The 26,899-nt window shown below is 43.6% G+C and overlaps 1 protein-coding gene across 1 annotated transcript in view; it reads right to left on the bottom strand.

Moving 5' to 3' along the window:
• Positions 1-25,157, bottom strand: part of adamts18 (ADAM metallopeptidase with thrombospondin type 1 motif, 18) — a gene marked incomplete at both ends in the record, with an annotated part of 42,483 nt that extends 17,326 nt beyond the window's left edge. The window contains 13 exons of the mRNA XM_083665481.1: positions 564-736; positions 6,119-6,267; positions 6,838-6,933; positions 8,100-8,253; positions 8,513-8,650; positions 9,581-9,686; positions 10,545-10,704; positions 10,960-11,043; positions 11,363-11,562; positions 12,209-12,494; positions 23,666-23,985; positions 24,871-24,949; positions 25,056-25,157. Of these exons, the coding sequence (XP_083521607.1) occupies positions 564-736; positions 6,119-6,267; positions 6,838-6,933; positions 8,100-8,253; positions 8,513-8,650; positions 9,581-9,686; positions 10,545-10,704; positions 10,960-11,043; positions 11,363-11,562; positions 12,209-12,494; positions 23,666-23,985; positions 24,871-24,949; positions 25,056-25,157 (2,047 nt within the window). The remainder of the gene's footprint in view (positions 1-563; positions 737-6,118; positions 6,268-6,837; positions 6,934-8,099; positions 8,254-8,512; positions 8,651-9,580; positions 9,687-10,544; positions 10,705-10,959; positions 11,044-11,362; positions 11,563-12,208; positions 12,495-23,665; positions 23,986-24,870; positions 24,950-25,055) is intronic.
• Between the last annotated feature and the right edge of the window lie 1,742 nt (positions 25,158-26,899).

Here is a 26,899-nt window from a genome sequence, read left to right as displayed (position 1 = left end):
AGCAGGTGGCAACATGTCTCCCATGTATATTAGACAAACAGGTTATTCACAGCACTCCCAGCAAATAGTAGAGTGATACGCTAATACTGATTAACTTTAGACATATTTTTGGCTCCAGCCTTCATATTAGTGAACATGGTTTGTCACAAAAGCAAATAAGGCTTTAGAAGACATTTTATAAAACAAACTTGTTTTTGCCAAATGAGACGCAAAATATGTGAGCCTTGCAAGTATAAGCAAGACAAAAAACGTTTCTCAGATTAATCTGCAATGTTAATTAAACATGCTATTTATGAGCTTGTGCTACGTAAACTCTGAAGTTTTTTATTGCATTACTTTTGATTTATAAAGTCACTCTCACACTTTGGAATTTCCTATAAAAGTTAATGTTGGGATGAGGTTTGACTGGTGGTGATGCACTGCACCATACAACAAACACAGACACACACACAGACACACACACACACACACACACACACACACACACACACCTAATTCTCCTAATTCAACATCAACCCTGTTCCTAATTACTGAGCGAGCCATAGTGTAAATAGCTCCCATACCTTCCACTTTTGTATAAGGCTTCCATTTGTAGTACCAGCCCCTGAAGGGTTTGCTGTTGTACTCCGCGCACTGCTGGGCACGGAAGTCCACTCCGTTGGGTTGGCATGGCTTGGTGTTACACAGCTGGTTGAGGCGACTGGAGCCCTGGCAGAACCTCCCGTTGTGCTGTGGCCTTTAGGGTAAAACAACCAACCATTAACACGTGGGTAGAGAGGGAGGAAGAGAGACTTAACTAGATAGGTATGTGGCTACCTCCTTGAGGGGAGACATGAGGAGAATGGAATAAAGGTGTTAATTCAACCTTAGTTCAACATAAGACACTTTTTTTCAAAGGCACTCTTAATACTTTATGTGAAATTGATATCAAGTGCAATTCCTGCCCGCCACATGCATCAGGCAAGCTTAATCAGACGCACTTTCCCACATATTATTTTGAGCCAGGTCTGCATCCCAGCAACACCCGTTACCCACTCACAGAGGGGCTTGAGAACGAGGAGACAGTCTAGCGCGAGATCCTATCATGAAAAGAGCAACCACAGGTATCCCTCACACATGAAGAGAAAAGAACTGTGTTCTCAGGAGGAACTCATGCTGCAGCCCTAGTGTGAGTCTAAAAAGCAAAGTCTGAGTGGTTGTTTAAAGGGGAACACAGCACTTCTTGGGCATGCTTCCACTGCCGCCTAACTTCAGAGCAAATGATTCTCTACGCTAGGCTCTTCCTGCTGGAGCACTGCCAGGAGGGAGGGAGGGAGGGAGGGAGGGAGGGAGTGTGTGTGTGTGTGTGTGCGTGTGTGAGTGTGTGAGCGTACATGCGTGTGTGTGTGTGTGTGCGTGCATGCGTGTGTGATTGCATGACAAATAAAGTTAACTTCCACAATTCACTACAAAATCATGAAGTCCTTGCAAGATGTAGCCTACATTAGTAGATGGTTCAGCTTAAGTAGTCATCAAAATAGATACAACACTTGTGACATGTTCTGCAACTCTCCAACTTTCCGGGGCAATTGCTCTGTCACCTAGCATTTTCCAGTTCAGCAGCACCTTGAGTGCATTGTCCAAAAACAGACAATTTGCTGCTAAATGCTGAACCTGAACCATGATTGCGCTGTTAAATAAATCAGGCGTATAACTGATTCGCACAGAAGGTATGCAGTTAAGGTTTGTCTACTGTTGTTATTGCCTGAATGTGCTTGACAGCACGTCATCTGCCACCAATAGGCCAAAATACAGATAGGAGATTAGATCAACAAAAATGGCCCGCATTATTTTTAAATATTGGAAACCAAAAGACTACATTATTTTTTACAGCGCATTGACAGTCAAATTCATTGTCATTTTAAAAATTCTAACATTGCCAGTGTGAGGATATTTTCATGTTGTCGGGATCAATAGGCTAAGTATGCTTCATTTAATCTTTTTACCTGTGCTGTGCTTCATCACACCATTAAAAACAATGTAAAAGTAAATGGATAAAATGTCAATAGTGCTCAAAGTTAACTATGCAAATTGTAAAATTAGAATACATTGGATGTAGTCTTGACAGCAAAGCACAAAGCCTACAACTCTGAGAGGTGCAACCCCAATTTACTCTGAGCATCTAGACCCGGTCCAACAGGTTCCCGAACAGCTTCTACCTGGCAGGGCATTAGACTGCCCAATTGACTCCCCCCCCCTGATATATTACAATGTAATACTGTATATCATGTAATATATTATTTAAAAATAACATTCACAAAGAAAATCACGGAAGTTAGACATTATGGTGAAATCAATGCACATTTTCAAAAATTATAATAATTCTGTACCTCTGTTGGGTTTAGACGGCATGACTATGCTAAGCTAGCTCTTAGAGCAATAGCCCCTCCATGAGTAAGCTAATGCAACAATGCCACAAGACAGTAGATTACTCATACCTCTCATTCCCATCAAGCCACACACACACAAAAAATTTACTTGAGATATTTACTTTGCTCAGTACCTAAATATCCATATTATAACAGGTCAGGCCTCCCCTCATCAGGTGGGAAAATATCCTTGTAGTCTTGCAAAGTGTGGTGACATCTCAAACAGTCTCATGCTTTTTCTCAAAACAGATAAGGATCTGTATAAAGCTCCTGTTTGCCTGGTGCATCTCTTTTTTGCTGAGTGATCAAGGCCTGAGCCTCCAGTATGATCCTATTAGGACTTAAGCATGAAAACGTATCAACCCATATGTTAGAGTGCTTACTAGGGCAGCAGGTGAGCAAACATTCTTTTGACCAGGTTCAAGCACTGCTTGTTTACTCCAGGATGAGGAGAATATATAGTATGTGTGTCCTTTACATAGGAGGACGTGCTAAATATGTATGTCATGTTGTTTCGGTGCACGCACACACACACACGCATCTGTAACATTGTTGGCACAAAATGAATTTCTATCAACCATTGTTGACGTAAAGTATGAAATGAATTACATTGAATTAATATTGGAATTAATATAAATTGAAGGATGGATTGGAAAGTTGACCAGTCATTTACATAGAGGTATACTAAACTAGAAAAGTCATAAAGGTATACTGAACTAGCAAAGTTTAGGTATGTTGTTATTCCCCTTTTTTATTTGCTCTCTCAACATACCTCTGTACCTGCAGATTCCCTGGAGGATGTTAAATCTGCCCGACGACAGCAATGAGTCCAAACTTTAGTGGGTTGGATGTCATCCTGTCTGTCTAGTCGTCTTTAATCACCTGCTTCTTCCCCTCCCCTCAACCTCCTACTCCCTATCCTCCACAGAATGACGACCAATGCACAGCGACCCTCTCCCATGCTCTTTATCCATACCTCTGTCAACACAAGGGACTACCACCAAAGCTCTGGCCTTCCTTCCTCCCCTGCACCAGTAATCCCACCTGAATCAAAGGCCGTCCTTGATCCTACTCCCACTTGATCCCCAACCCCCCCCCCCAGTGAGCCCCCATCCTGACCTCTCAGGACCAGAGCAGACCTCCCCTTAGCCAGAAGAGGCTAGAGATTAACCCTGGCCTCTGCAACCTGATAACATCACAGGCTGCACACGTTGCCAATTACTGCTGGGGTTTCACCCTCATAAACCATAATTTACGAGCCCATCAAGAGCTGAAAAACAGAAATCTTATCATCTTCCGTGCTGTTCCCAAGTTTTTGTTTGTGTGACCATCTCTTTGCTTTAAAATGCAGTCACTATTAAAAAGCTAATGGTTTGAGATTATACAGCAGGATATGTTAACTTCTTTGAACTGGCTGGAGATTAAATGCATTCATAGAGGGAGTGAAAGGGAGTGGGATTAGATTTGAGAGGGTTAATTGATGACATCTTCTCCATTTACAACACCTGTAACACTGTTTGCATCTGGAGTATATTGAATTCTGAGTTTTTCAAATAGTATAATTCCAGGGGTTTTCACCGGGAGGGGACTATTTAATCTGACAGACAGACAGGTACATAGGTCTATTGTGTCAAAGTAGAGAGAGTAAAGTGTGTGTGTGTGGGGGGGGTGCTGACAGCCAAAACAAGTAGGCAGATTGAGGGTAATCCACGTTCAGAACCTCAGATTAGAGCCAGAGGGGCACTGCCAAAACAATGACAGATTGCTTAAAAACCACACACTCCGTTTCTCATGGATAGTTCAGACCTAAAACGTGACTCAATGAGGACAAAATCAGATCCGGTGGTCCAAAAAGGAAGACACTCTGTTCTTAGGAGAGATTTAATTCGCAACATCAACCCAGATTTAGCGGCTGTTGCTACTACTGTACAAAGGCCACTCTACTGCCAAAAACAATTATTAACGAGACTCTTAAACCTGGATTATACCTTCACATAGCTCTGTGTCGTCTGCTATTTACACTGTATAATGTGCATCAAATGAGGGGCTTTCTGTCTTATAGGGCTCTCATTCTGCCCCTTTGATCCTTCAAAAGGAAACAGGAGGACAGCGCAACTTCAATGTCAACTCACAACACATATGACATGCTGTCTGTACTGTATGTGCAGATTGTATTTTTCGACTCTGCAGTGCACAGTTCCATCCAATAATGTTCTGTTTAATATTGATTTGAGGTACAAGCTTGGAGGCTATACGCCATTAACCAAAAAGAGGAATGAGCCACATAGTTTCCACTCAAGGACAGCGACAGCATAGGGACACCTGTCTATGAAGGTAACTCTATCCTGCTCATGCACCGTCGATGGATCCTCAGTCAACCTGCTGCTGCTGTGATGGGTAGGAAACACCTGGACTTACACTATCTAACACATGAGTGCATGCAGACACACGCATGCACATACGCATGCACATACGCACGCACACATGCACACACACATGCACACACACACACACACACACACACATAGTACACAACTGCCATGGAAATAATACGCCATTACATATCTTCAGTCGGTTGATGAGTCTTGGATGTTATCCAAAAGGAATGATCCTTTCCTGCAGGTCATAAATCTGAAAGCAAGCCTGAGGCTCAGGTATCTAAGCCACCTGTACATCAATATTGGCCCTGTTATTGTTTTGTCCTTCTCTGAAGTAGTAAAGCCCTACTAAAGCATACAAACCTGCCTTCAGAGTGGCTCTTAATCTCTCATTAATACAGGAGTCAAAGGTCACATGCAATCTTGCCCCTCTTGAGCTTTCCCTTCAATTTCACTAGTAGTAGCAGTTGACAAACAACATGCAAAGCATGCAATCATTATACTATGGTTAAAGGCCCACGCCAGCCAGTTTGCTTCCTGGCTCTTCTTGTAAAAAATCCTCAAGGAACGGAGGCACCGGGTGGTGACGTTAGTCATTCACGGAGCTATTTGGGAAAGTAACGGCAGATATAGCGAGGAGCAATTTTCAATAAAATGTGTTGTGTGTGTGTGTGTGTGTGTTCACTCACTAATCACTCTACCTCGGCAGTGATTGAGTGAACACATTAAGAGCTTTGTGTTACCTGGGGAAGAGTACTGAAGCGTGCTGGAGGGCAAGTAATGAAGCACTCTACTCGCTGTGAGCTGTGCACGTTAAACTGGCACAATAGACCTATAAGTTGGCCTGTTGTCGACTCGCTACCTGACAGATGATAGTGTTTAACAGGCTGACAGCTCACTGGCGCTTAGGTGGTAGTGTGTGTGCGTGCGTGCGTGCGTGCGTGCGTGCGTGCGTGCGTGCGTGCGTGCGTGCGTGCGTGCGTGCCTGCGTGCGTGCGTGCGTGCATGTGTGTGTGCGTGTGTGTGTTTGGAGGCTCTGAGATCCATGTTTACTTAGTTGAACCCAGCCCTATTTACACAGCAACACACGGTGTGTTGGGTCTTGCATGTGGAGGAGGCTAACGGTTGTTTAACAAGCTACAGTAAAGATCATTGTGTTGCTCTCTTCAACTGTATGTATACTAGTGTAAAGAGAGAGCTGAGTCAGCTCCTAAATCAGCAGTGAAGCTGTCAGAGCCTACCTGACCCTCTACGGTATTCAGAGAGTACAGTACTCTCTTTAGTATGTCCCATAGCTGGGAGGAGATGAGGTGTTGACTGATGGGACAGTACCTGGGGCTGTTGCAGGATCGCTCCCTGTACATCACCCCTCCCCCACAGGTCCTGGAACAATCCGACCACTCAGACCAACCGGACCACTGACCATGGACAGCCCTGGGGCCGTGGTCACCATACTTCACACACTGGCCCCTCCGACACCACTATGGAGAGGGAGAGAGTGGGTAGAGGGGGTAGAGAGAGAGGATGAGAGAGAGAGAGAGAGAGAGAGAGAGAGAGAGAGAGAGAGAGAGAGAGAGAGAGAGAGAGGGAGTGTATGAAAAAGTGGAGTATCAGTGGTGGGATCTTTGGCTTAGCCTAGCCCTGAGGTTCCTGGTTTGGGTGATTGCCCAGCACCACACCTGGAGGACTCGGCCTATCTGAGCCAAACCACACACTCACCCACATCACCACCTTTCTCTCTCTCTCTCTCTCTCTCTCTCTCACTATCATCTTTCACAGCGGAAAAATAATAGAAGCCTTGTGTCCTTACAGGACATTTAACAATGCACAAAATGCTCCCGCAGGTGTGTGTGTGTGTGTGTGTGTGTGTGTGTGTGTGTGTGTGTGTGTGTGTGTGTGTGACTGTATGTACATCTTTATCTATGTGTCTGTTTGAAAGTGTGTTTCACTGAGTAATAATGAAGATAGAGGGAAACCTCTGTGTCCTTCCAAATCAATGCGAGATATGGTAAACAGTGAGACATTGCTGTGGTAAAAAGTGAGACACTCACCATATCTAGCCCACAGCTGGTCCCCTCAGCAGCAGGCATGAACTTGGTTTCACACCTATGCCCGGTCCGGTGGCACCATAGTGACTTACAGATGTCCTGCAGAGCCAAAAACCCAGCAAGTCAGCCAAAGATCCACCCCGCTTCATCACACACAAACACCACCAACACCCCACCGCCATAGCTACCCACTAAACAAAAAACTTGTCAAAACAAATCATTGTATTGCCTAAATGAAACAGCCTATTATTGTATCTTTTATTTCCTTCCCACAATGCAACGGTAAGTAGGGGGAGATGAGGGGTTGTGTGCCAGGCGATGGATCTGTGCCACGCTGGCGTGATGCCCAACTGCATCTGGCAGACAGAGAGGGGGTTCTGACAGAACCCGTCTCCCTGCGGTAATCTAGCGGTGCAGACTGGGCTAGTGTGCCATGGCCGTACGAGCGCACGGCTAATTAGGTGTCCTCCGTGCTGTGCGAAAAATTTGTACAGAATCCCAACAGGGACAAAAAACACAAAAAAACACAAACACCACAAATCCTTGTTAATTAACATGTAGGTTCACCCCTGATAGAGGTACCAGCTTAGGAGAGGGATTCAGAATCAGGACTGGGTTCAGGAGAAAACAAAAGAGGTATGGGAAGGATATACAATGAACCGAGCTACACGATGAGAACTAATCCTGCAGATGGACTCTGGGTGTGTTGATTTCCCTAGACAGGCTCCTTTTTTAGACCTCCATCCTTATTCATAGGTGATTTGCATGTGAATACATGTCTTGTTGAATGTATGTATAGTAGAGGCTTATTGAGGCCCACTCCCTTAGCGTGTGTTGTGTTCAGGGGAGGCTACACTCCAGGATTGGTTTGAATACTGTAATGGGAGGTTAAATACTGATGTTTTGGATGTAGAATGGATGGTCCTACAAAGATAATGTAGATTGAACAACTGATTTTATTACCTCATAAATCCAATAACCCACTAAAGGTTCTGTTTCAATAGTCATTCCATGAGAAAATCAAACAAACATTTTGGATTTTCCTGAAATTCAGTACACACAAACAAACATCCTTCCTCTAAAGGACCTTCAGATGGATTTAATTTCAGGATAATCGAATTCTACACAAAATAACCCATACGATACATGAAATACGATACTAAACGGTTTTATCACGTTGTATTGTATTGTATTGTATTGGATTGGATTGGATTGGATTGGATCGTTAGGGCAGTTAGATTCCCTCTCAGTATCAGGCAGCCTACCTTGACAAAGTCCAGGTTGCAGAGTTTGGCCTTGGAGCCAAACTGCCACTTGCACTGTGTGTCAGCATCATAGAGCTGTCCAGGTAACTGCTCAGGGTATTTATACTGTCCTATCTGCCTGGGCTCATCCACCAGACAAGATGCCTGGGCTGTTCTGTGGAATATAACAAACAAAACACTGAACATTTAAACGGGGACCTGGCAATGAAGAGGTTCTGAAACACATAAATAAGTTATATGTGAACCACATTACACAAGTTGTATGAATCAAATCCATACATTACACTATGTAAACTAATCTATACCGAACCACATTATAAAAAGCCTGGAAGATAACCAAATACATTTCAAGAGAAATTCAAATACATTTATAGTAATCTCAAACATGTTCTACTCTTGTCCACTGGGCTTACCCGAGGAAGCGGCTGAGGTACTGGCGACTGCAGGTGGACCAGGAGAAGACACCGTTGTTTCCTGCCAGGGTTGGAGACATGATGTTCCCCTCCGCTTTACGACAGGGATTACCTTCTCCATCATGGATCATCCCAAAACTGGAGAGAGAGAGAGAGAGAGAAATAAATCAAGTTTTACTAAGAGACATCATTACGGTAATGCCTATTCTGAGGACAGGTCAGGCCTCCCCTCATCAGGTGGAAAAATATCCTTGTAGTCTTCCAACATTGTCTTTCTATTAATTTTCAAGCTCAATGAAGTGTGGTGACATCTCAAACAGTCTCATGCTTTGTCTCAAAACAGATGTGTGTGTGTGTGTGTGTGTGTGTGTGTGTGTGTGTGTGTGTGTTGACACAACAGAAGAGCACTTGGCTCTACCCCCCTACGATACATTGGCTGAGGTTCACCAGTCTGTAAAGTGTGTGACATGCTGTATGTTTTCAAATTATCCTCAATTTGTCAATGATTAATGTTTTTTGGCCCGGATGAGGATTTTTCATCAGAACAATGGTGTATATTCTGGGAATGGGTCAGACATCCTTACATGTTACCAGCTTGGCGTGTCTTTTAGGAACAGGTTCTTTCCAGTTGATGTTGAGAGGGTGCCAAGCAGACGAAGGAGGGTTTTTTTTGGGAGGGGGGGTTTATGACATAAAATCTCAAATGTCAAATGTATAAACTGTCTTATCTCGATGGAAACGACTTGTAAACACAAATACAATACCACCAGCGCCGATGGTAGTGCATATTGTCAAAGAGCAAATGAAGTAGTGTGCTATAGCTTAATATTATTGTTCCAATGTGTGGGCTATTCCTGTCTTCAAAATGGATCTTTCTTTCATTTAGCTCAGTCTATTGAAGGTGCAGTATCAAATCACAACTCAGCAACTATAGCTAAATGACTTGTATGAAATTATGATTCTCACAACAAGTTCTCCTAACAGTCTGTTTTCCTCCATTTGAAAGGAGGGTTGCTGGCTAGGCTAATGCTAGAAGGAAGGATGATGATGGGTATATGCTGTACATACTTGTGTCCTGATTCATGGGCAATGGTGAAAGCTAAGCCCAGCCCGGTGTCCTCATTGATAGTGCAGCTCCGGTATTTACTACACATCCCACTGATGGGAGCAAAACCTGCACAGGGAGGAAGAGAGAGAGAGAGAGAGAGAGAGAGAGAGAGAGAGAGAGATTAAGAGGTAGGGGAGATATCAGAAAACCATCAGAAGGTTGGCCATAGGCAGTGTAAAAAAAATAAAATATATTATTTCTCAGAAATGCTAATCCTGCTAAGGGAGAGTGAGCCATGGCTGCTGTTTCACGGCAGTACACTAAATGCAGTCTTTACTGTTTAAATGGTCCACAGAGAGCTTGAAGGCCATTCATTGAGTTACAAAGAGCATACTCACACACTAAGGCTCCCCCTCCCTTTATAGTGCATCCCAAAGCACCACAAGTATGGAGCTTGTGGTTGGAGCTTGGAGCTTTTGTGATGAATTCATTACAGTTGGTTGGTGCTAAGGTTTGAAGTGATCTGACAATGCTCAGTGTGTGTGTGTGTGTGTGTGTGTGTGTGTGTGTGTGTGTGTGTGTGTGTGTGCGTGTGCGTGTGCGTGTGTGTGTGTGTGTGAGTGTGCATGCGCATGCAAGTGTGGATGTGTGCATGCGTGTATGCATATGTGTGCAGACGCAAGAGATGGGATTTTCTCCACCTAAAGTCCCCTGCTCGGGGGCAGAGCAGACATGATCCCTCATATGTGTGCAGACGCAGGAGATGGGATTTTCTCCAGGTGAAGTCCCCTGCTCGGGGGCAGAGCAGACATGATCCCTCCCACCCTTACCCTTACCCCTAACCTTAACCGTGACCCTAACTCAATATTCACCCTCATAAGTTTTGAAGATATAGCCCTATTTGTCTTTTGCAGCATGGCCTTCTAGTGACTACCACTACCCTGGTGGGTGAGGTGGCCATGTGGTAGCCAAGTGAAACCTTACCCAGGGTGTCACAGGGCTCGTTCTTCCAAGAGCAGATGTCCAGGCCGGTCAGAAGGACCGCGTGGTCGTGGCGTTTTCCGTTCTTGCCTATCAGCCCTGACTGCCACTGACAAAAGCTGTTGAGGGACTGGTCAGCATGGTGGTTGATGGACAGACCCAGCTGGAGATGAGAAGGAGAGAGAGAGAGAGAGAGAGAGAGAGAGAGCAAGAGGAAGGAAAGGATAGATATTGTTTCGGTATAAGTATAGGTAGGTATCGGTATACTAAAGCTAGACTAAAGCACACATTTGTCATTCTGCATTGAGGATGTCTTTTAGTTCAGGAGTAGGCCCAATTGTTGTCCAATTTAGAAACTGTCCCTTAGTGTTGGGGTAGGCTGTGCTTATATTGTCAATCTCAGTTCAATGTCACTCACTGGGTCCTGCTCCAGGAGAAGGAGGCTGACCACCACAATGTTGATGTCCGTTCCTATGGTGCCGTCTTTGAAAAGGCTGGAGACCTAAGACAAAATTAAACCCACATTACCAGAGTATGAGATACATATTTAACCTGCTGGTTAAGATTAAAAAATTAGTGATGATTAAAAGATTAGTGATGACCTAATGTACAACACATCACTGTTACACTGTATACGCAGTAGGGTTTAAGTTTAGGTCAAAAGCTAGTCATGTAGCGATGACTGTTGGCAGGTGCCCCTCCTTTGCCCTGCTCACCCTGTTCATAACAGACCATACCATGTTCATAATAGTTCATAGGATGTTCATAGCCATTCACATTATGTTCATAACAGTTCATAACATGTTTAGAACAGTTCATACCATGTTCATGACAGTGAGGACGTAGGTGGTGACGTTCTCTCTCCCATGTTTCTCCAGCATCTTCCTGTCCGCCACCACCAGTGTCTCCACATTCAGACCCCCCACTTTGTTTGGTGGGATGGGCGATCGCTTCACCCTCCCTGGGAGCTCAAACTCATCAGGCATGATGAGTCGATCTTCAGCAGGGGGCTTGGGAGTGTCTACAGGTAGAGGAAGGGGGGGGGGGGACAGCGAGACAGAAAAAGAGAGAGAGGGGGTGGGGAACAGCAAAAGAGAGAGAGAGAGGTACTTTGGATGAGGCTCACATGACTGACCCTCCCTTTTCCTGGACTTTTTCCCTGATAAGAGCACTGGCAAAGCGTTGAAAGACCAGGAAATATTCACTCTGCATGCTGCTTCCTGGTATTCATTACAATAAAGGCCCTGTGGTTCTATCTCTGAGCATTGTTTTCAAAATTCATCCATTACATTCAAAACAATACATTGAGCTGTGGAGCATTTTCCACAGTGAAACACTTTATATTGTATCTTGTACCTGTAATAAAACTCATATCATGTCAAGTCCTGGACTAAAGACTAATGTACTTCCTGTTCCAGGAGTAGGCTTAAAATGTGTAGGCTCCAAGAAACTGCTCCAATATGTATAAAAAAAAAGAAAACCCATGTTTTTTCTGGTTCATAAGTATAACAGAATAATTTAGATGTTCTTTACATACAGTATTTGTGATTAAGAGGAATCAACATCTAGCTACCACTGTTCTGCACACACTCATGTGGTGTGTCTCATGTGATTTCCTTATGTGAGCAGACCAAGGATAAAAGCAAGAAGGAAGATCCCTTACATACATTGCTTGCGGCGTCCACAGAAGTGTTGTCTCTGCAGCTTCCCGTGCTGGTATTCATGATGATGTTGGTGGTGATGCGGATGGTGTTGCAGGTATGGGTTGCCAGGTCTGGAGCTGTAGTTGCCAGATTGGGGGCTGCTGCCACCATGGACTATGTGTTCAGCTGAGCGTTTGTAGACAACGTGCGGGTGGTGTCCAGGAGGGGTGCTATAGTTGTGCTCCATGGCCATGTGCTGGGGGAGAGGGGCAATGAAGTACTCCTCCGATGACAGCCGGATCAGACCTGACTGGAGAGTAAAGATCACAGATCAGACCAAACTGAAGAGCACAGATCACAGGTCAGACCTGACTAGAGAGCATACTATATATCACTGACCAGACATGACTAAATAGCGATGATCACATATCAGATCAGCGCACAGACACTATCAGCATTAAACGTTTCAGACCTAATAGATAAATGTGGACAAACCTCTGATCAGGACCAAATAAAGCAGACTAGCTTGCATTTATAAAAGGTGCATTTAGGAACGATTTGGCAGTAGTTGTCAGCTCAGGCCTGAAAATCACATATCAAACCGGACACAGATACGGACAAGGCAGAGATATGTCAGCAAGGTGGTGTGTCCACAGGTCAAACTGCAACTGGAATGTAACATATGCGAGCACGATGATAACATAGGCTATCAGAGCTATGCTGGGGCAGCTGCTCTCGCTAGGAATGGATTCCTAACCAAAAGGGGTACAGGGTTCACAGTCCCTCCAGCACCACCACTTACTACCTCTCAGACAGCACCATAAAAAAACAGCTGTGCAAAATGCAAGCAGAGGCAGTCGCCATGGATACAGCTGTCAAAAATGGGAAACAGTGCATTGCTGAACATAGCTGGTTATGAATTTCAGTGTGGAGCTTTGTACATAACTTCAGTGTGGAGCTTTGTACGTAGTGGCTTAAATCATTGAAGGTTGTCCTATAGACCCATGCTAATATGGCTGAAGAGCAAGGCTGGATTATGGACCGGGCCAGTGCCTCCAAGCCTCAAGCCGCGCGCGGTGCGTGGCCCAAGACTTCCAAAGGAAGTTGAACGCCAGGGCCCTCAGTGTGCACAGCGCAAGCAGACCACTAGGCCCCTGGGTGCTTATAGCGTGAGCTAACCACTAGGACCCCCCAGACCCCTCAGCGCTTACAATGCGAGGGCCCCCAGACCCCTTGGTGTTTAAAACGTGAGCTGACCAGAGGGATCTGGGGGCAGCGCTTACAATGTGAGGCCTCTCGGTGCTTAAAGCATGAGCTGACCGCTAGGGCCCCATAGATGCAGATCTCATGCAGCAACTTGATGGGGAACGTAAATACTGGAGGGACATTTTGAAAAGAGTTGTAGCAGTGATCAAGTTCTTGGGTGAAAGAGGACTTGCATTTAGGGGAGATGACGAATGGTTTGGGTCAACCCATAACGATAATTTCCTTGGCTTCCTAGAATTGCTATCACAATTTGATCCATTCTTAGCTGAACATATTAAAAAGTTTGGCGGAAAATCTTCAGCGAAAGAGGAAACGCAAAACATTTGCAGATGAGAGCTCAGAGCCAGGTGTGACACTTGAGGAAGGGAGAAGTTCAAAATAGAAACATTTTATGTGGTCATTGATAAGCTAGTGGCATGCCTTGAACATCGCTTGGACACTTACAACTCAACTTCTTTGGAGTTCTGTTTATGTCAGATCAGGTGTCTAACAATGATGTCACAGTGGAAAAGGTAAATGCACTCTCTGCTGCATATCCATCAGACCTGGACATAAACTTTGCCAACAAACTCATCCAATTCAAGTCTTTCATGTCTGACTCTGAGGGTGAGAGGTGGCCAACTAAATTGCTTGAGACGATGCAGGCACTTAATCTGCAGTCAGTGTTCCCCAATGTTTTTGTGGCACTTTTTCTAACTTTGCCAGTGACAAACTGCCAGGGTGAGCGGACATTTTCCCTTTTAGGCAGAATAAAAATGTTGCTGTGGAGTAGCATGTGCCAAACACGTCTCAGCTCATTGTCACTTATGTCACTAGAATCAGACCTTGTCAGACAGCTAGATGTTGACAATCTAGTGGATGATTTTGCAAGGAGGGACGCAAGAAAGACACCAATATAGGAAAGCACGGGGGGGGGGGGGGGGGGTTCTAAAAGAAAAAACCTGAAGGGATAAAAAAAAAAAAAGAATCAACAGACCTCAACCACATACTACTCTTTAACCAAACAGCTCTTCATGTGAATCATTTCGATACACTCTGAGGAAAGGAATAAAGTGTTGAAAAAAGTGAAGAAAAAAAAAGAGGAAAAGAGGAGTTGAGCCAGCCTCTCAGAGGCGGCCTGTAAAAACACATACTGTAGAGGAGAGTGGCTATTAATCTACAAGCAACAAGTGTGGTTATGTTATCAGAGCTAGCACTGCAGGGGACTAAATCAATCTGATTAGCCAAAATAAACAAGATACAGCGGTATCCCCCTCACATGATAAAGGAGGACTTCCCTTCCTCTGTAGAGAGATAGCCTCTCTACAGAACTCTATCAACTATCATTTCAAGGGGCAATCTGGGATAGGTACATCAATTTTTGCACTTTTACATTAATGATATATAGCCATTGATTCTAGAAGAATATGACTTCAGAAGAAGAAGATGCTTCATGAGCTAGTTCAACTGTCTTATCCCATCAGAAATCCATTGTTAGTAAACAATGTAATTGTAAACAAATACTTTATAGCGGAGACCACTTTGTTATTGTTTTAATCACAGATTGCACCTTTAAACCAACCGCTGATTGAAAATATCTCTTTGATATTGTGCATTTGTGTTGTGCATGCGTGCATGTGTGTGTATGTGTGTGTGTGTGTGTGTGTGTGTGTGTGTGTGTGTGTGTGTGTGTGTGTGTGTGTGTGTGTATGTGGTTCTGGTCAAAAATAAAAACTGTTTATTATAAATTGAGTTATAACTCTACATTAAGTGTGATGCCAAAGATCACACACAACTAAACGTGAGAACATTATCACGTTTTGTCATGGTAAGGCACTGAACTACTGTATCACCTCAAAATGCAGAGTTCGAATTTGATTGACTCACCAGTTAAATTTCTGTCTAGGGAATCTGCAACAGTATTAGATCCAAGGTTTACATTTGGCAATTGTGGCAGTATACATCTGTGAGCTACTGATACAGTACACCACTCCAAATAATAAAACATCAACTGTACAATTTGTATTAATATTGTTACATGATTACATATACACAGGAGATACTTTTATGGTATTTCGTTACAGTTTTAGCTTTTAAAAGATAGATAGGATCTGTTTTATTGACATCCTAATTTTTAACAGCCAAACAGCTTTAGCTATGCATATGGGTTTGGATGGAACATCAATTTAGAAACATTGTCTGTATCCAAGGGTTGTTGAAGATTTTGCCCAGTAATGGAGCATTTCTCTGTCTGTGCAATGTGTCATCACACAGTAGCATTAAGTGCAGTTTATTCCGCCCTATCTGCAAGCTGGCAGGCAGGCAGACAGACAGACAGACAGACAGACAGACAGACAGACAGACAGACAGGCAAGCAGGCAAGCAGGCAGGCAGGCAGGCAGGCAGACAGACAGACAGACAGACAGTCAGACAGACAGACAGACAGACAGACAGACAGATTGGAGATTTACTTTCTGGGCTGCATTTTGAATCATGTAAGAAGTTTCAGTAGCCATCACAGAACAAATTGTAGCCCACTTTCTTCTCAATTTGACACATGCAAATGCAGGCATGCATAGTAATAATCTATCTATGGTCTGAGAGGTCATTCCATTTTGGTTTGTCTATCTCATTTCTTTTCCTCCTCGGTTGAGCAAGCCTTAGCCTTGCACTCTCTGACCACTGTCTGTGATCGTAGACTATAGACTTAGAGTGTGCTGAACTTTACACATTCCGTCTGGCCATGATGGAATGCCTTCTAATCTCCACCCCCCCACCCCTGCACCCTTCACCTCCATACTCCACCCTCCAACACCACTAACTCTCCAAATCCAGCCCCAAATAGCTGTGCATTCAGCCATCGAAGCCCCCCACCCACACCCAACACCACCCCTCTGACCACTCCCTCTGTGTCACCCCAACCCCCAGCCCCCATCCCACCTTAGCCATCCCCTACATCCCCCCATCCACATTTTAGTCCACAGACTAGCAGGTGGCAAAGTATACACTGGGTCAGCCCACAAAGAGTGCAGGGGAGCCATGCAGAAGAAGCCCAGATTCCCGTGTTGTGAAAACAAGTTGGCGAGCCGTGGCAGACTGCCCACAGCCAACACAGGCATCCGCTCCCACCAGTGCCGCTGCCCCGCCACTGGACAGCGAGACAGGGACACGGATAGGGACAGGGGGGAGAAAAGGGATTGTGACTGTTCCGATCCACCACAACACCGCTATCACTACTGGTCAATTCCTAGCCTGATAGTAATGAGAAGTAATGACTTCAGTGACTGTGTGTGTGTGTGTGTGTGTGTGTGTGTGTGTGTGTGTGTGTGTGTGTGTGTGTGTGTGTGTGTGTGTAATCCACACTGTGTAATTGATTCCTATGCAAATCAGAGACCCTATAAAAACAAAGATATTAATTCCAAAATTACATGAACTATTATCCTTGCATTAAGATGGGCTCAAATCAACTTATTGAGTGATTTGCTGATGACATTTTTGCATTTTAGCTAATTTTAAGAGTATTTGCGGATTTAAATTTGAATAAATGTACTGAAATTTCTAAAAACCTGTTTTCGCTTTGTCATTCTGGGGTATTGTGCATGGATTGATGGCAAATTCTTTTAATTTAATCAATTTTAAATTGAGTCTATAACACAACAAAATGTGGAAAAAGTGAAGGGGTCTGAATACTTTCCGAAGGCACTGTATCTAACAACATCTCCCAGCAGTAAGCATATGGAGGTGCCTATATGCTTGATAATGGGAGGAAATTGGTTCCATCTGTTTGGATGTGATGTGTCTCTGACTGTCTGTAAGAGTTCTGAGAATCGTAGAACTACAGGATATAATGGAAAAGCAGAAGATCAGAAGAGCAATAATTAAACACATGCATTCAAGACACTTCAGAAATGTAGTGCCAGTAACATTATTAGATTGATTCGAAAGACCTATAGAAAAATATGCTCATCAAAAGATCTCCTTTCAAGCAATTAATTCAGCCAGAAATAGGCTTAGGCTTACAATTGCCTTTCAGTATTGAAGACAAAATCGTCTCACTGAAATGTACAGAAATGTCATCGATATTGCCTAAATTACAAATGTACTGTTTTATTTCCTGACAACTATCGTTTCAAATAGTGCTATATGATTTAGATACATGTTAATATATACATACAGTATTACATACACATGACTAAATGTTGGTCATGAAAGAATATGCAGTATAATCTGAAAAGTGCTTGAGATGTATAGAGTTTCATAGGGAGTAAAGGGAAGAACTTGACACCAGGTCCTCTCCTCAGATGTCAGGAAGCTGACATATTGATGTAGGGCAGACCTCTAGTTATCTCCTCAAATGAATACTTGTAAGAGTTACCCAGATTAGAGGGAGATATCCTCTGTTAAAGACCAGTTTATTTTCTTCTCAAACATACACACATGCACACACACACGCACGCACGCAGACACACAAACACATTCTCAGTGCACATGACACGTTTTCTCAGGGTCGACAGTTTTCCGACCCGTCTTCTGCATGCTAGGGATTAGCTAATACACAAATGCTCTAAGAGGTCTTTCCTATGGAAGCTTCAACCACATCATCTTTCATGTGGTTTATTGAAAACTACACAACTATACACATTTCAACCATGCATGTCTACATACAGTGCACAGGGAAACAATTTATTGCCTGTTTCTTAGGATCTGTGGGGAGAAAAACGTAATTAGCTTGTCTTTGTGTAAACTGTAGCTGCTTTTAAGGCTCCCAACCATGATATTATATTCTAAATTAGTAAGTGCTTACATGCTGTTAAAGGCTGGGTAGAGACCTGTGAGAAAGCCAAAGCCAGTGATTATAAAGCTCTAAAACACATCTGCATTCCAGCTCAGCAGTGTGTGTTGTGACCACAGTGTCGTTGAGGGCAAGGCGAAGCATCGTCCTATTCACATTACTGCTATAGTTTCTGTCAGCTATGGTAAAATAGACAGGCATAACTGACTTTGATGTAAATACAATGCAGCCTGTTGCTGTGTGGGAGTATAGCTCTCTCTCTGTCAACCTCTCAAAAGCGTCTCTAACATTTTGGGTCATCTTACTTTGTTGTAATACATACTAAAAATATCCTGGCATTTGCTATCACTGATGAAATGAGCCCTGCGAACCAATAATGATTTGATTTACACAGCTATAGCCTGGGGCATTCCACAGGATCTGTGGCGTCACTAATTGTCTCTAAAGAGCCTAGACACCCACTGAGCACCCTTTTCTGTCTCCCAACAAAGCAGAGGTGGGCCTGGAAACGCAACAGCTAATGATGTGATACGGCCCTTTATCAGCTGGATCCAATGGGCACAGCCCTACTTGTCTTCCTGTGGACAGTTGTGGCCGAGCAACTCCCACCAAGCCAATAGCCCTCTGATAGTGGATGATTAGCCTAGCTACAGTACTCTGCAGGTGACAGAATTGGGAAGTCCATTATTTCCAGCTTTCAATCACTCCCTAATTCACCAGAGGAGGTGAGAGAAATATAGAGATAGGGAGGATTGAATAGGAAATAAAGATGGAGGGAAACAATTCTATATAAGCTGTGAGGATGAACATTTTTTTGTGATCAAAGAAGTGATCTTTGCATGATGCTGTGTTCATGTGAAGCCAACACCTTTACAGTTCCCACTATCTTTCAAGCCAGTTTCTCAATGCTTCTTACTCACTGGGCAAACTGTTCACAAAGCAGCCAACAAGTTGGAATCGCGTATAACAGAACATTGCATGCATACAAAGAGGGTTATGCTGCTGCATCTACTGTGCTGCTGACACAATAAGGTCAAATAATATGTATGGGTTCTCCTCAGCAAAGTGATGACCACTTCAACACTCCTCATTTGTCTTGTGTGAGAAAGCCGTGCATGGTGCCTCTGACAGGAGGAGAATGGTGAAACCCAAGGCCCCCCTCTCCTGCTGGCATAGCAGTGGGCACTACATCACTGTCAACGCCCAGACCACCAGGGAATCGCCCCTTGGCAGCTCTCGTAACGCCACCGGTTCAACTCTTATGTGGCATAACAGGGTATGAGTTATGAGAGGCGAGAGGGAGACATTGTAACTACAGAGGGGCCGACAGACTTTCCAATTTGTCTCTACCTCTGAAAGTGGACAAGTACAGATGGGAAAAGCGCTACTTGAGAATCCCTCATGCTTGTCATCTCCTAGTCCTTCCCTTCCATCCAATGGAATCCTGTGGGTAGCTTGAAGCCCATGGGACACTGAGCAGTAAGTGTCGGGGTTGTGGTTTTCAACACAGGTGGTCACTGCTGGGGTGTCTTGGTCCCTGGGAATGTGGTGCATATGAGTACTGGTGTAACCAAACTCCACGGTGGGTGAGGGAAACCAGATTAAACCACAACCATGTCTGTATGTATGAGAGGATAAAACATGATGACAGAGGATAAAAAAAACTCTCTTCTATAGAGAGTTCAGCAACCATGCTGTTTAGTTTGTCAGGCCTGAACCATACTCTCCAGCGAAAAGTTCACACAGGGAAAATCAGTAATGGCCACTGCTTAAACCTATCCCTCAATCGATGTTTATTTAATTTAGCAGATTCCTAAAAACCACAATACATTGGTAGATCATCAACTAAGTCATGTTGTGATGATGAGATCATTTACTGCCAGGTATAGGGCTGGGTAAAAGCTTCATCAAACATGTACAATGTTTTAGACAATAATGCAACTGCACCTGGTAGATGACCAATACCACTCCCTGGGAAACGAATATGCGTCTTTTTCACACAGTGGAAGGCCCAATTATTCACACCTTGTTACGACAGACATATCTTTCTGGTGATAGATTTTCTCTCCTCAGAAGAGTCTAAATGAGTATAACTGCTGCTGAATAGTATTCCACACGTTAGGGTGTCAACGACAGCAATCAGACCCTGTGTTGAATAAACAGCCTGCTTTGAGGTGGCAGGGAGCAAGCTGGGAAATCAGAGAGAGAGAGACACACACGCGGGGAGGTGTGTGTTTTCACACTTGCACACTCGTACCTGGGGCGTCAATAAAAAGACCCCTTCTACACATCCAAGTACACTCAATTTACCCTCCTAATTAAATCCACTGTAGAATCAACTCAACAGGCACTGTGGGAAGAGTTTCCAGCCAGCCCTCTCAGATGCATTTGTACAAGATCGAGAAACAACAACAAAACAAAACATATATTCTCTACATGTAACAGATACACATTGTTACGTGAATCAATCAATTCATTTTCACCACCATTCAGAATAGTTTTGTTATTTTCTGAAACCTAGAAAACACTTCTCTGTATATCCATCAATTCTAAATGTAGCTGTGCTAGCTTGATGTCAATTGACCCCTGCCCCCTGCCATCACGAGAGAACGTCCTGCATTACCTAATAACCCAGTTAACACTGACCGGAACTTATCTGAATATCTGCCTTGTCATTGGTTATCTCTCTATATGAACACAGAACCCTCATAAAGTGTGGTTGTAAGTTTACAGAGGGACGAGTCAAATGTGGCCGTCTCGGGGGCTTGGGAAAGGTCATGGTCATGTTTGACACGCTCAACAGAGAGTCAGAATCTGCTGAAGGGCCAATCAAAATGTCTAAACAATACTGGCCGGTTGGTCCACAAACCAGTGCACCCACTGTCTAATGAGATAATAAAGTACATATAAATTGAGTTTTCAGAGAGGAATGCATCTAAGCCTATTGGTGGTGGAGGTCTGAGACATTTCTGGGACCAGTTTTTCTCAAACATTGTATTCATATCAAAATGATCCTGTCATATGTTCAGTTCTGAATTCCCAATTCAGATTCAGAACTTCCTGCCAAATTCTAATGATACCAAATCATATGCTAAAATGAAGTTTATATGATCCCATGACATTTGGTTGATACAATTATTGTCTTTCAATGTATTTTAATATGAAGGATGAACAGGATCATATGGAGGAATGGAATTGAAAATAAGGGGGGGTTTGGACTGGCCCTGTCACCCAGCATAGGGATCACTGATCTGGGAAGGACAGAAAGATACTCTATTTATCTCTCCCTGTATTCACCAATGAATGGAGAGCAGCTCTGAACTTTCTGTACACAAAGACTGAGACAAGCTTGACCCTGACAGAGGGAGTGAGGTCAACCTTTCTGACCTCTGGACAAGAGAATGTCTACAACTCCTCTAATGTACAACCAGAAACAGCTCTAGCTTTAAAAAAAAAAAGAAAAAAAAAAAGCTGATGTCTTTGAAGTTGTTTGATGACGTCCTTCGAAATGCAGTAGATACACAACAGAAGTACAGTACGTGTCCTTATGAGGAGTGCAATTAAAAAACACCATTTTTAATTATTCAGGATTTACAGTGCAAATCCCCTATCCCTGCTCTTAATACGGACTCCGCCTGTTTTTAATTTAACAACAGAATCCCTCTTCCATCTGCTGTGGCATGATTCTGTCAAACAGTAGTTAAGAAGACTGTAGGCCAGGGCAGAGGGGCTCTTGTCCATATTCACCACTTCTTTGAGTCTGTCTGTGTGTGCCAGCGATCGGGACCAAAACGCTCACAAAGACAGCCTCCATCGGCCCATTAAAGGCCATAGAAAGAGTGGCCAATCGGCCATCCTAACCTCCGAAAGCGCCACTCCAAAACTCTGAATTAACATTCTTCTTCCAGCACAAAAACCCTTCTCACCCAAACAGACTGCCAGTTATCCTCTATGGTTTCCAGGCAAAACCGGGGATCAGGGAGGATGAATGGGTCCTCATTTGTACTTAATCCAAAGCTCCTCGTCAAGGGGAGATGACATGTGGGGTTAAAGTCCTCGCCACGACACATACTCTTTCAGTTGCAGACAGATAGGGACCTTCTTTCCGGTACATTTATTTTCTTTTTCCTTCTTTTTTTATAGTTGAATGTACAAAACATATGCCTTTTACTGTTCTAGGACCCCTTCTATCTTAAATCTAAGAAGTATGAAGACATTGAACAAAACGACTAAGTGAATCGCTGATGATGGCCCTCGGGTCATGGTTGAAAAAAAAATAAAAAGAAAAGGGAAAATGGGGTGGGGAGAAAATAGATCAAAGGGTACTTCCAGTCTATTCAAATGCAATTGCTCCCAAATCACATTGTGTTCTTGCACCGTTTTTAAAGAATGGGTCACTGCTGCTTTATTGTGGAGAAGCTACTACTAATGAAAGGGACAATACAAAGATTAGCAGTGCCAGCCAGGCGGCTGAAACTTCACCCTTGGTTTAATTGCACTGAACAAGGGGAGATTGGGGAAGCAGGGCAAACAAGGGAGAAAGGAGAAGAGGGAGCAATGGAAGGAGGTAGAGGCTATTGGCCAAAATAAATGGTATGGTTTTATGGAGGCGTTAGTGTGTCTGGGGTTGGGCATATGATCTGTCTGTCTGTGTGTGTGTGTGTGTGTGTGTGTGTGTGTGTGTGTGTGTGTGTGTGTGTCTGCCTCAGGAAGGAAGTCATGAGAGAGGCACTATAAGCCCAGGTACTTTAAAAACAGAACTGTCTCCTCTCACTCTTAGAGCTCTCTCTCTCTCTCTCTCTCTCTCTCTCTCTCTCTCTCTCTCTCTCTCTCTCTCTCTCTCTCTCACACACACACACACACACACACACACACACACACACACACTTACTTACTACTTACTAATGGCTTATATCTAATACAATAAAGCAGGTGTGGATGGTAAATTGTGTAACGCAAAGTACAATCATGAGAGCTTCCCCCTAAAGGACATTTTCACAATGTTTAAACTGTAAAAAAAACCCAGCTCAATCAGGTGTTCCCTGATACAAAGATCAAGCGTAATACATTGAAAAATGAAACCGATACCTTAGAAGAATTATATCATATTGCCTTATGTCAAGTTATCATTTGTGATTGTCTGCTTTCATAAAAGAGGTATCAAGAGTCTGTAAAAATTACCAGGGCTTGGTATCGCCCATATTCAGTTTTCCAGTTATAGACAGGCACAGAGCCATCATATACATCAGATGTACAGTATGGCTCTGGTCAGGCATATTCAAAGACACAACAGTGTCTAAATGTATGACAGTGCATGCTGATGGGGATAGTGCGCATACAGTACCAATGTAAGCAAGCACCCATGCACCCACAATGCAGTACTAAGAGATCACACAATCAGAGGTTTATTTACCAACGACTATCTGGAGGGGGCAGACACTTACCAGGCCGGAGCACGTCGATATGGCTGCAGAAGATGCTGTATGGTTGCGTATAAATCCCTGATACAAACAGTCCTGAACAGTTGGCTCCTGGGTCATAGTGGTGATGCCATCCGCACCCATTGTCTGTACGGTGAAGCCTTCAGCTACCAACATGGAGGGCCGCAGGTCCAGGTGCATGTCCCTCCCGAAGGCCGAGAGTCTGTAGTGGACAGGACCCCCCATGGAGGGAAGGGACCTCCTACTGCGCCCCCGCCTCATCACATCGTGGGACACATACCCACCCCGAGCATCCACCTCGATGGGTGTCGCAAACACGTAATCTGGGGAAGAACATTAGAGAAGTTCATGAGCATCAAACATACCCATAATACATACAGCAGAATACATGTAAATGTATTCTGCTCTGTGCATGCTAACATGCTAAATGAATAAACTGTTATTAATATTGTAGTATGTGATGGTCTTACAGTAAGTTGGGCAATGTGTTTCCTGTGTAAACATAGTGGAGAGTAAACAGTCAGGAGTGTGATTAACATTCTGTCTATCAATGCTAGTCTTCAGAATAAATTCCCTCTAGTCTTTGATCTGATCACAGTATAATTGAAGCACTATAAGGTCTCTGTGACCACATGAGGATAAACTGACTTTCATGTAGTAAGAGTTCATGTAAGAGTGTTTCAAACGGAATTCCATGTTTCAGAGACAATAGTTTTAAGCGTATTCCAATGTAATCTTTTAATCAAATAAGCATTTATTCAATAAGAACCTGAAGACACATAACTTGGAAACAGTATGACACGCCACGTAATGGGAACGCCTAGAAACAAATCCAGATTTGTTTTTGTCCCATCCGCTCTCCTACTGGTAAATCAAAGTATGTATAAATCATCTACACTCGCTCCCGTCGCCATCTGCTCGAGGAGGAAACTGCCGCTGCTGCAGGGAATCCCTCTCCACCGGCAAATATGCGCGCGTGGCTAGAGAGAGGAGAGGCGGTCTGCGACAGGAGGTGTGCGCGATAGGCATACCTGATTAATTCTACGCAAAGCAAACACACCAATAAGTGATACTTTTCTAACGTATTATCCCCACATCAGTGTAACAATAAATGCTTCATTATTATTACAATGTGAAAAGTGACCGTTTTTGTCTCAGGTCAAGAAAGAAATGATTACAAAAAAACCGTCCCGGTTCGAGATACTAACCGTGATTGAGTCCGTTGGTGTCGCTGGAAAAAGTGGCCGATACAGAGTAAATGGAATGTGAGCAGTAAATATGCAGCGTCTGCAAAACGACAAGTAGCAACAAGTTAATGGCACAGTGAGCGCGAGAGGGGATGCAAAGTTATTGGAATAAAAGAAAGAATCTCTGAGTTGAAATTGTCACCTGCCTTTAATATGTTCCAGGACAACAGAGTGGATAACAGCTTGATTGACGTGCAGCTGACAAGTGGGATAGGCAAAGTCCATATCAAAAGGAAAAGGCAATCCATGTTGGCAAGCAAGTACCTCCTCTGTTACCTCATAAAAAACAGCAAAACTAATAACCTGCGGCAGCGCATAATGCAATTGTCCGACATTGCTAATTGCTTTATGTGCCTTTTACGTTTGTTCCATTGGTTTCCGCCGGCTCGATCGGTCTGTGGACGCAGAGCTGCAGCGCACTCATGCGTTTTGCTGAAACAGGTAGAGAGCAGATCGACGGAGTGCTGCTGACTGTGCTCTGTTCGTAGTGAACAGTGACAGTGAGCTCGTGCAGACAGAGAAACAGCAGGGGAATCCGCGGCGGATGGGGGAACGTGGCCAATCAGCAAAGAGCATCATCCACCCTGACTGTGCGCGCTGCTTCATTCCGTGGGTCAGTTTGGTGGTAGGGGAATTCTAACCCCTACAGTTATCATGGTTTTTGAATGAATATTGCTGCTCACTTTAACCAGAGTATTAATAGGCTATTTGTACACATGTTTTCAAAGTGAAAATGAGATTCTATTGTCTGTGATTGTAGGATGCAGCCCTCCTTGGATGGATCTTTGGATGAGAGGTGGAGAAGAAATTAATCGTTGGCTGTTTTAAGAAACCTTTCTATGTCAGTACTGTCATTCACACACATTTGCATGAATCAACAAAAGTAACGTTGGTTCACACTTGGAGTTAGTTACTGTATTGGTGGTACCACCCAAATGTCTCTTGTAATTCAATAGACTTCAAGGTCATCACTCTACATTTCAGTTGAAATAGATGCCACATCCCAGCTGATTGGCTTTCACCGAAGAGCCTCACTTACCACTTGACCAGCTAACTGTAAGTGAAAAGATTGGTAACAGTTTTCTTAAAGCCAACAGGTATAATGCATGACCATTATGAGCATGTTATAATAATGTATGGGCTTGTATAATATGCAATTATCAGAGTCATAATATGTTGTGTCTTTATGTATTTTTCAACTGACAATTGGCTAACAATAATAACTCAGGAATAACTCAGAATCTTTCTGGCTCATTGTTATAAGATTGTTATAATGTGTTTCTCATGGTGTAGTCAAGGCTGCCTGAAGCCACAGTGCTCTGACCGCTTGGAGTGCACAGACACCTCAGCTGTATCCAACACCTCTCTCACTACACAAACTTTCTCACTTTGCCACAGCAAGCCCATAGACCTTCTGCCATGTCTAGGAGCTGACAAGGGACAGCTGTGGACACTTCCCAAGGGTCACATCCACCAACTGGTGTAATGGAAGTGATTAATAGTCTACCATGAGACCTGATTTGACTTACTATTCATTAGTTTGTTTATTTCTTTCCAAATACGGTATAGACCTTGTTTTCCATAAAGTTGTGTAGTGTACGTAGTAGTGTAGTGTATGTTTGGCATTATTATATTGTATGATTCATATTAAACGAAACTGTTCACTTATTAGCCAAACAAAAAACTAAATATTTATGATATAAGTAATCTTCTTGTCAAATTAGAGTCAGGCCAGGACTAAAATGCATGCTGTTGTTCTCACCTTATTTCATTTCCAAACAGCTAGTGAGAGCGTGTTTGGAATGTAAAGGTCATGAACTATGCTTATGTTGAGTAATTGTCTGAGACCTGATGACTTGTATTAACTCATAGAGCTAATGACTAGGCATATGAGTGTACAAACACCAGTGTGAAGACGACCATCACTTCTTGATGAACAGGACTGTTCAGGATACCCTGATTGATCGCAATGTGTGGTATCCTAACTCGA

The sequence above is a fragment of the Argentina silus genome, assembly GCF_951799395.1.
Source record: "Argentina silus genome assembly, chromosome: 2".
Lineage (NCBI taxonomy): Eukaryota > Metazoa > Chordata > Actinopteri > Argentiniformes > Argentinidae > Argentina > Argentina silus.
Note: the sequence above shows the minus strand (reverse complement) of the source record. Positions and strands in the feature narration are given on the sequence as shown.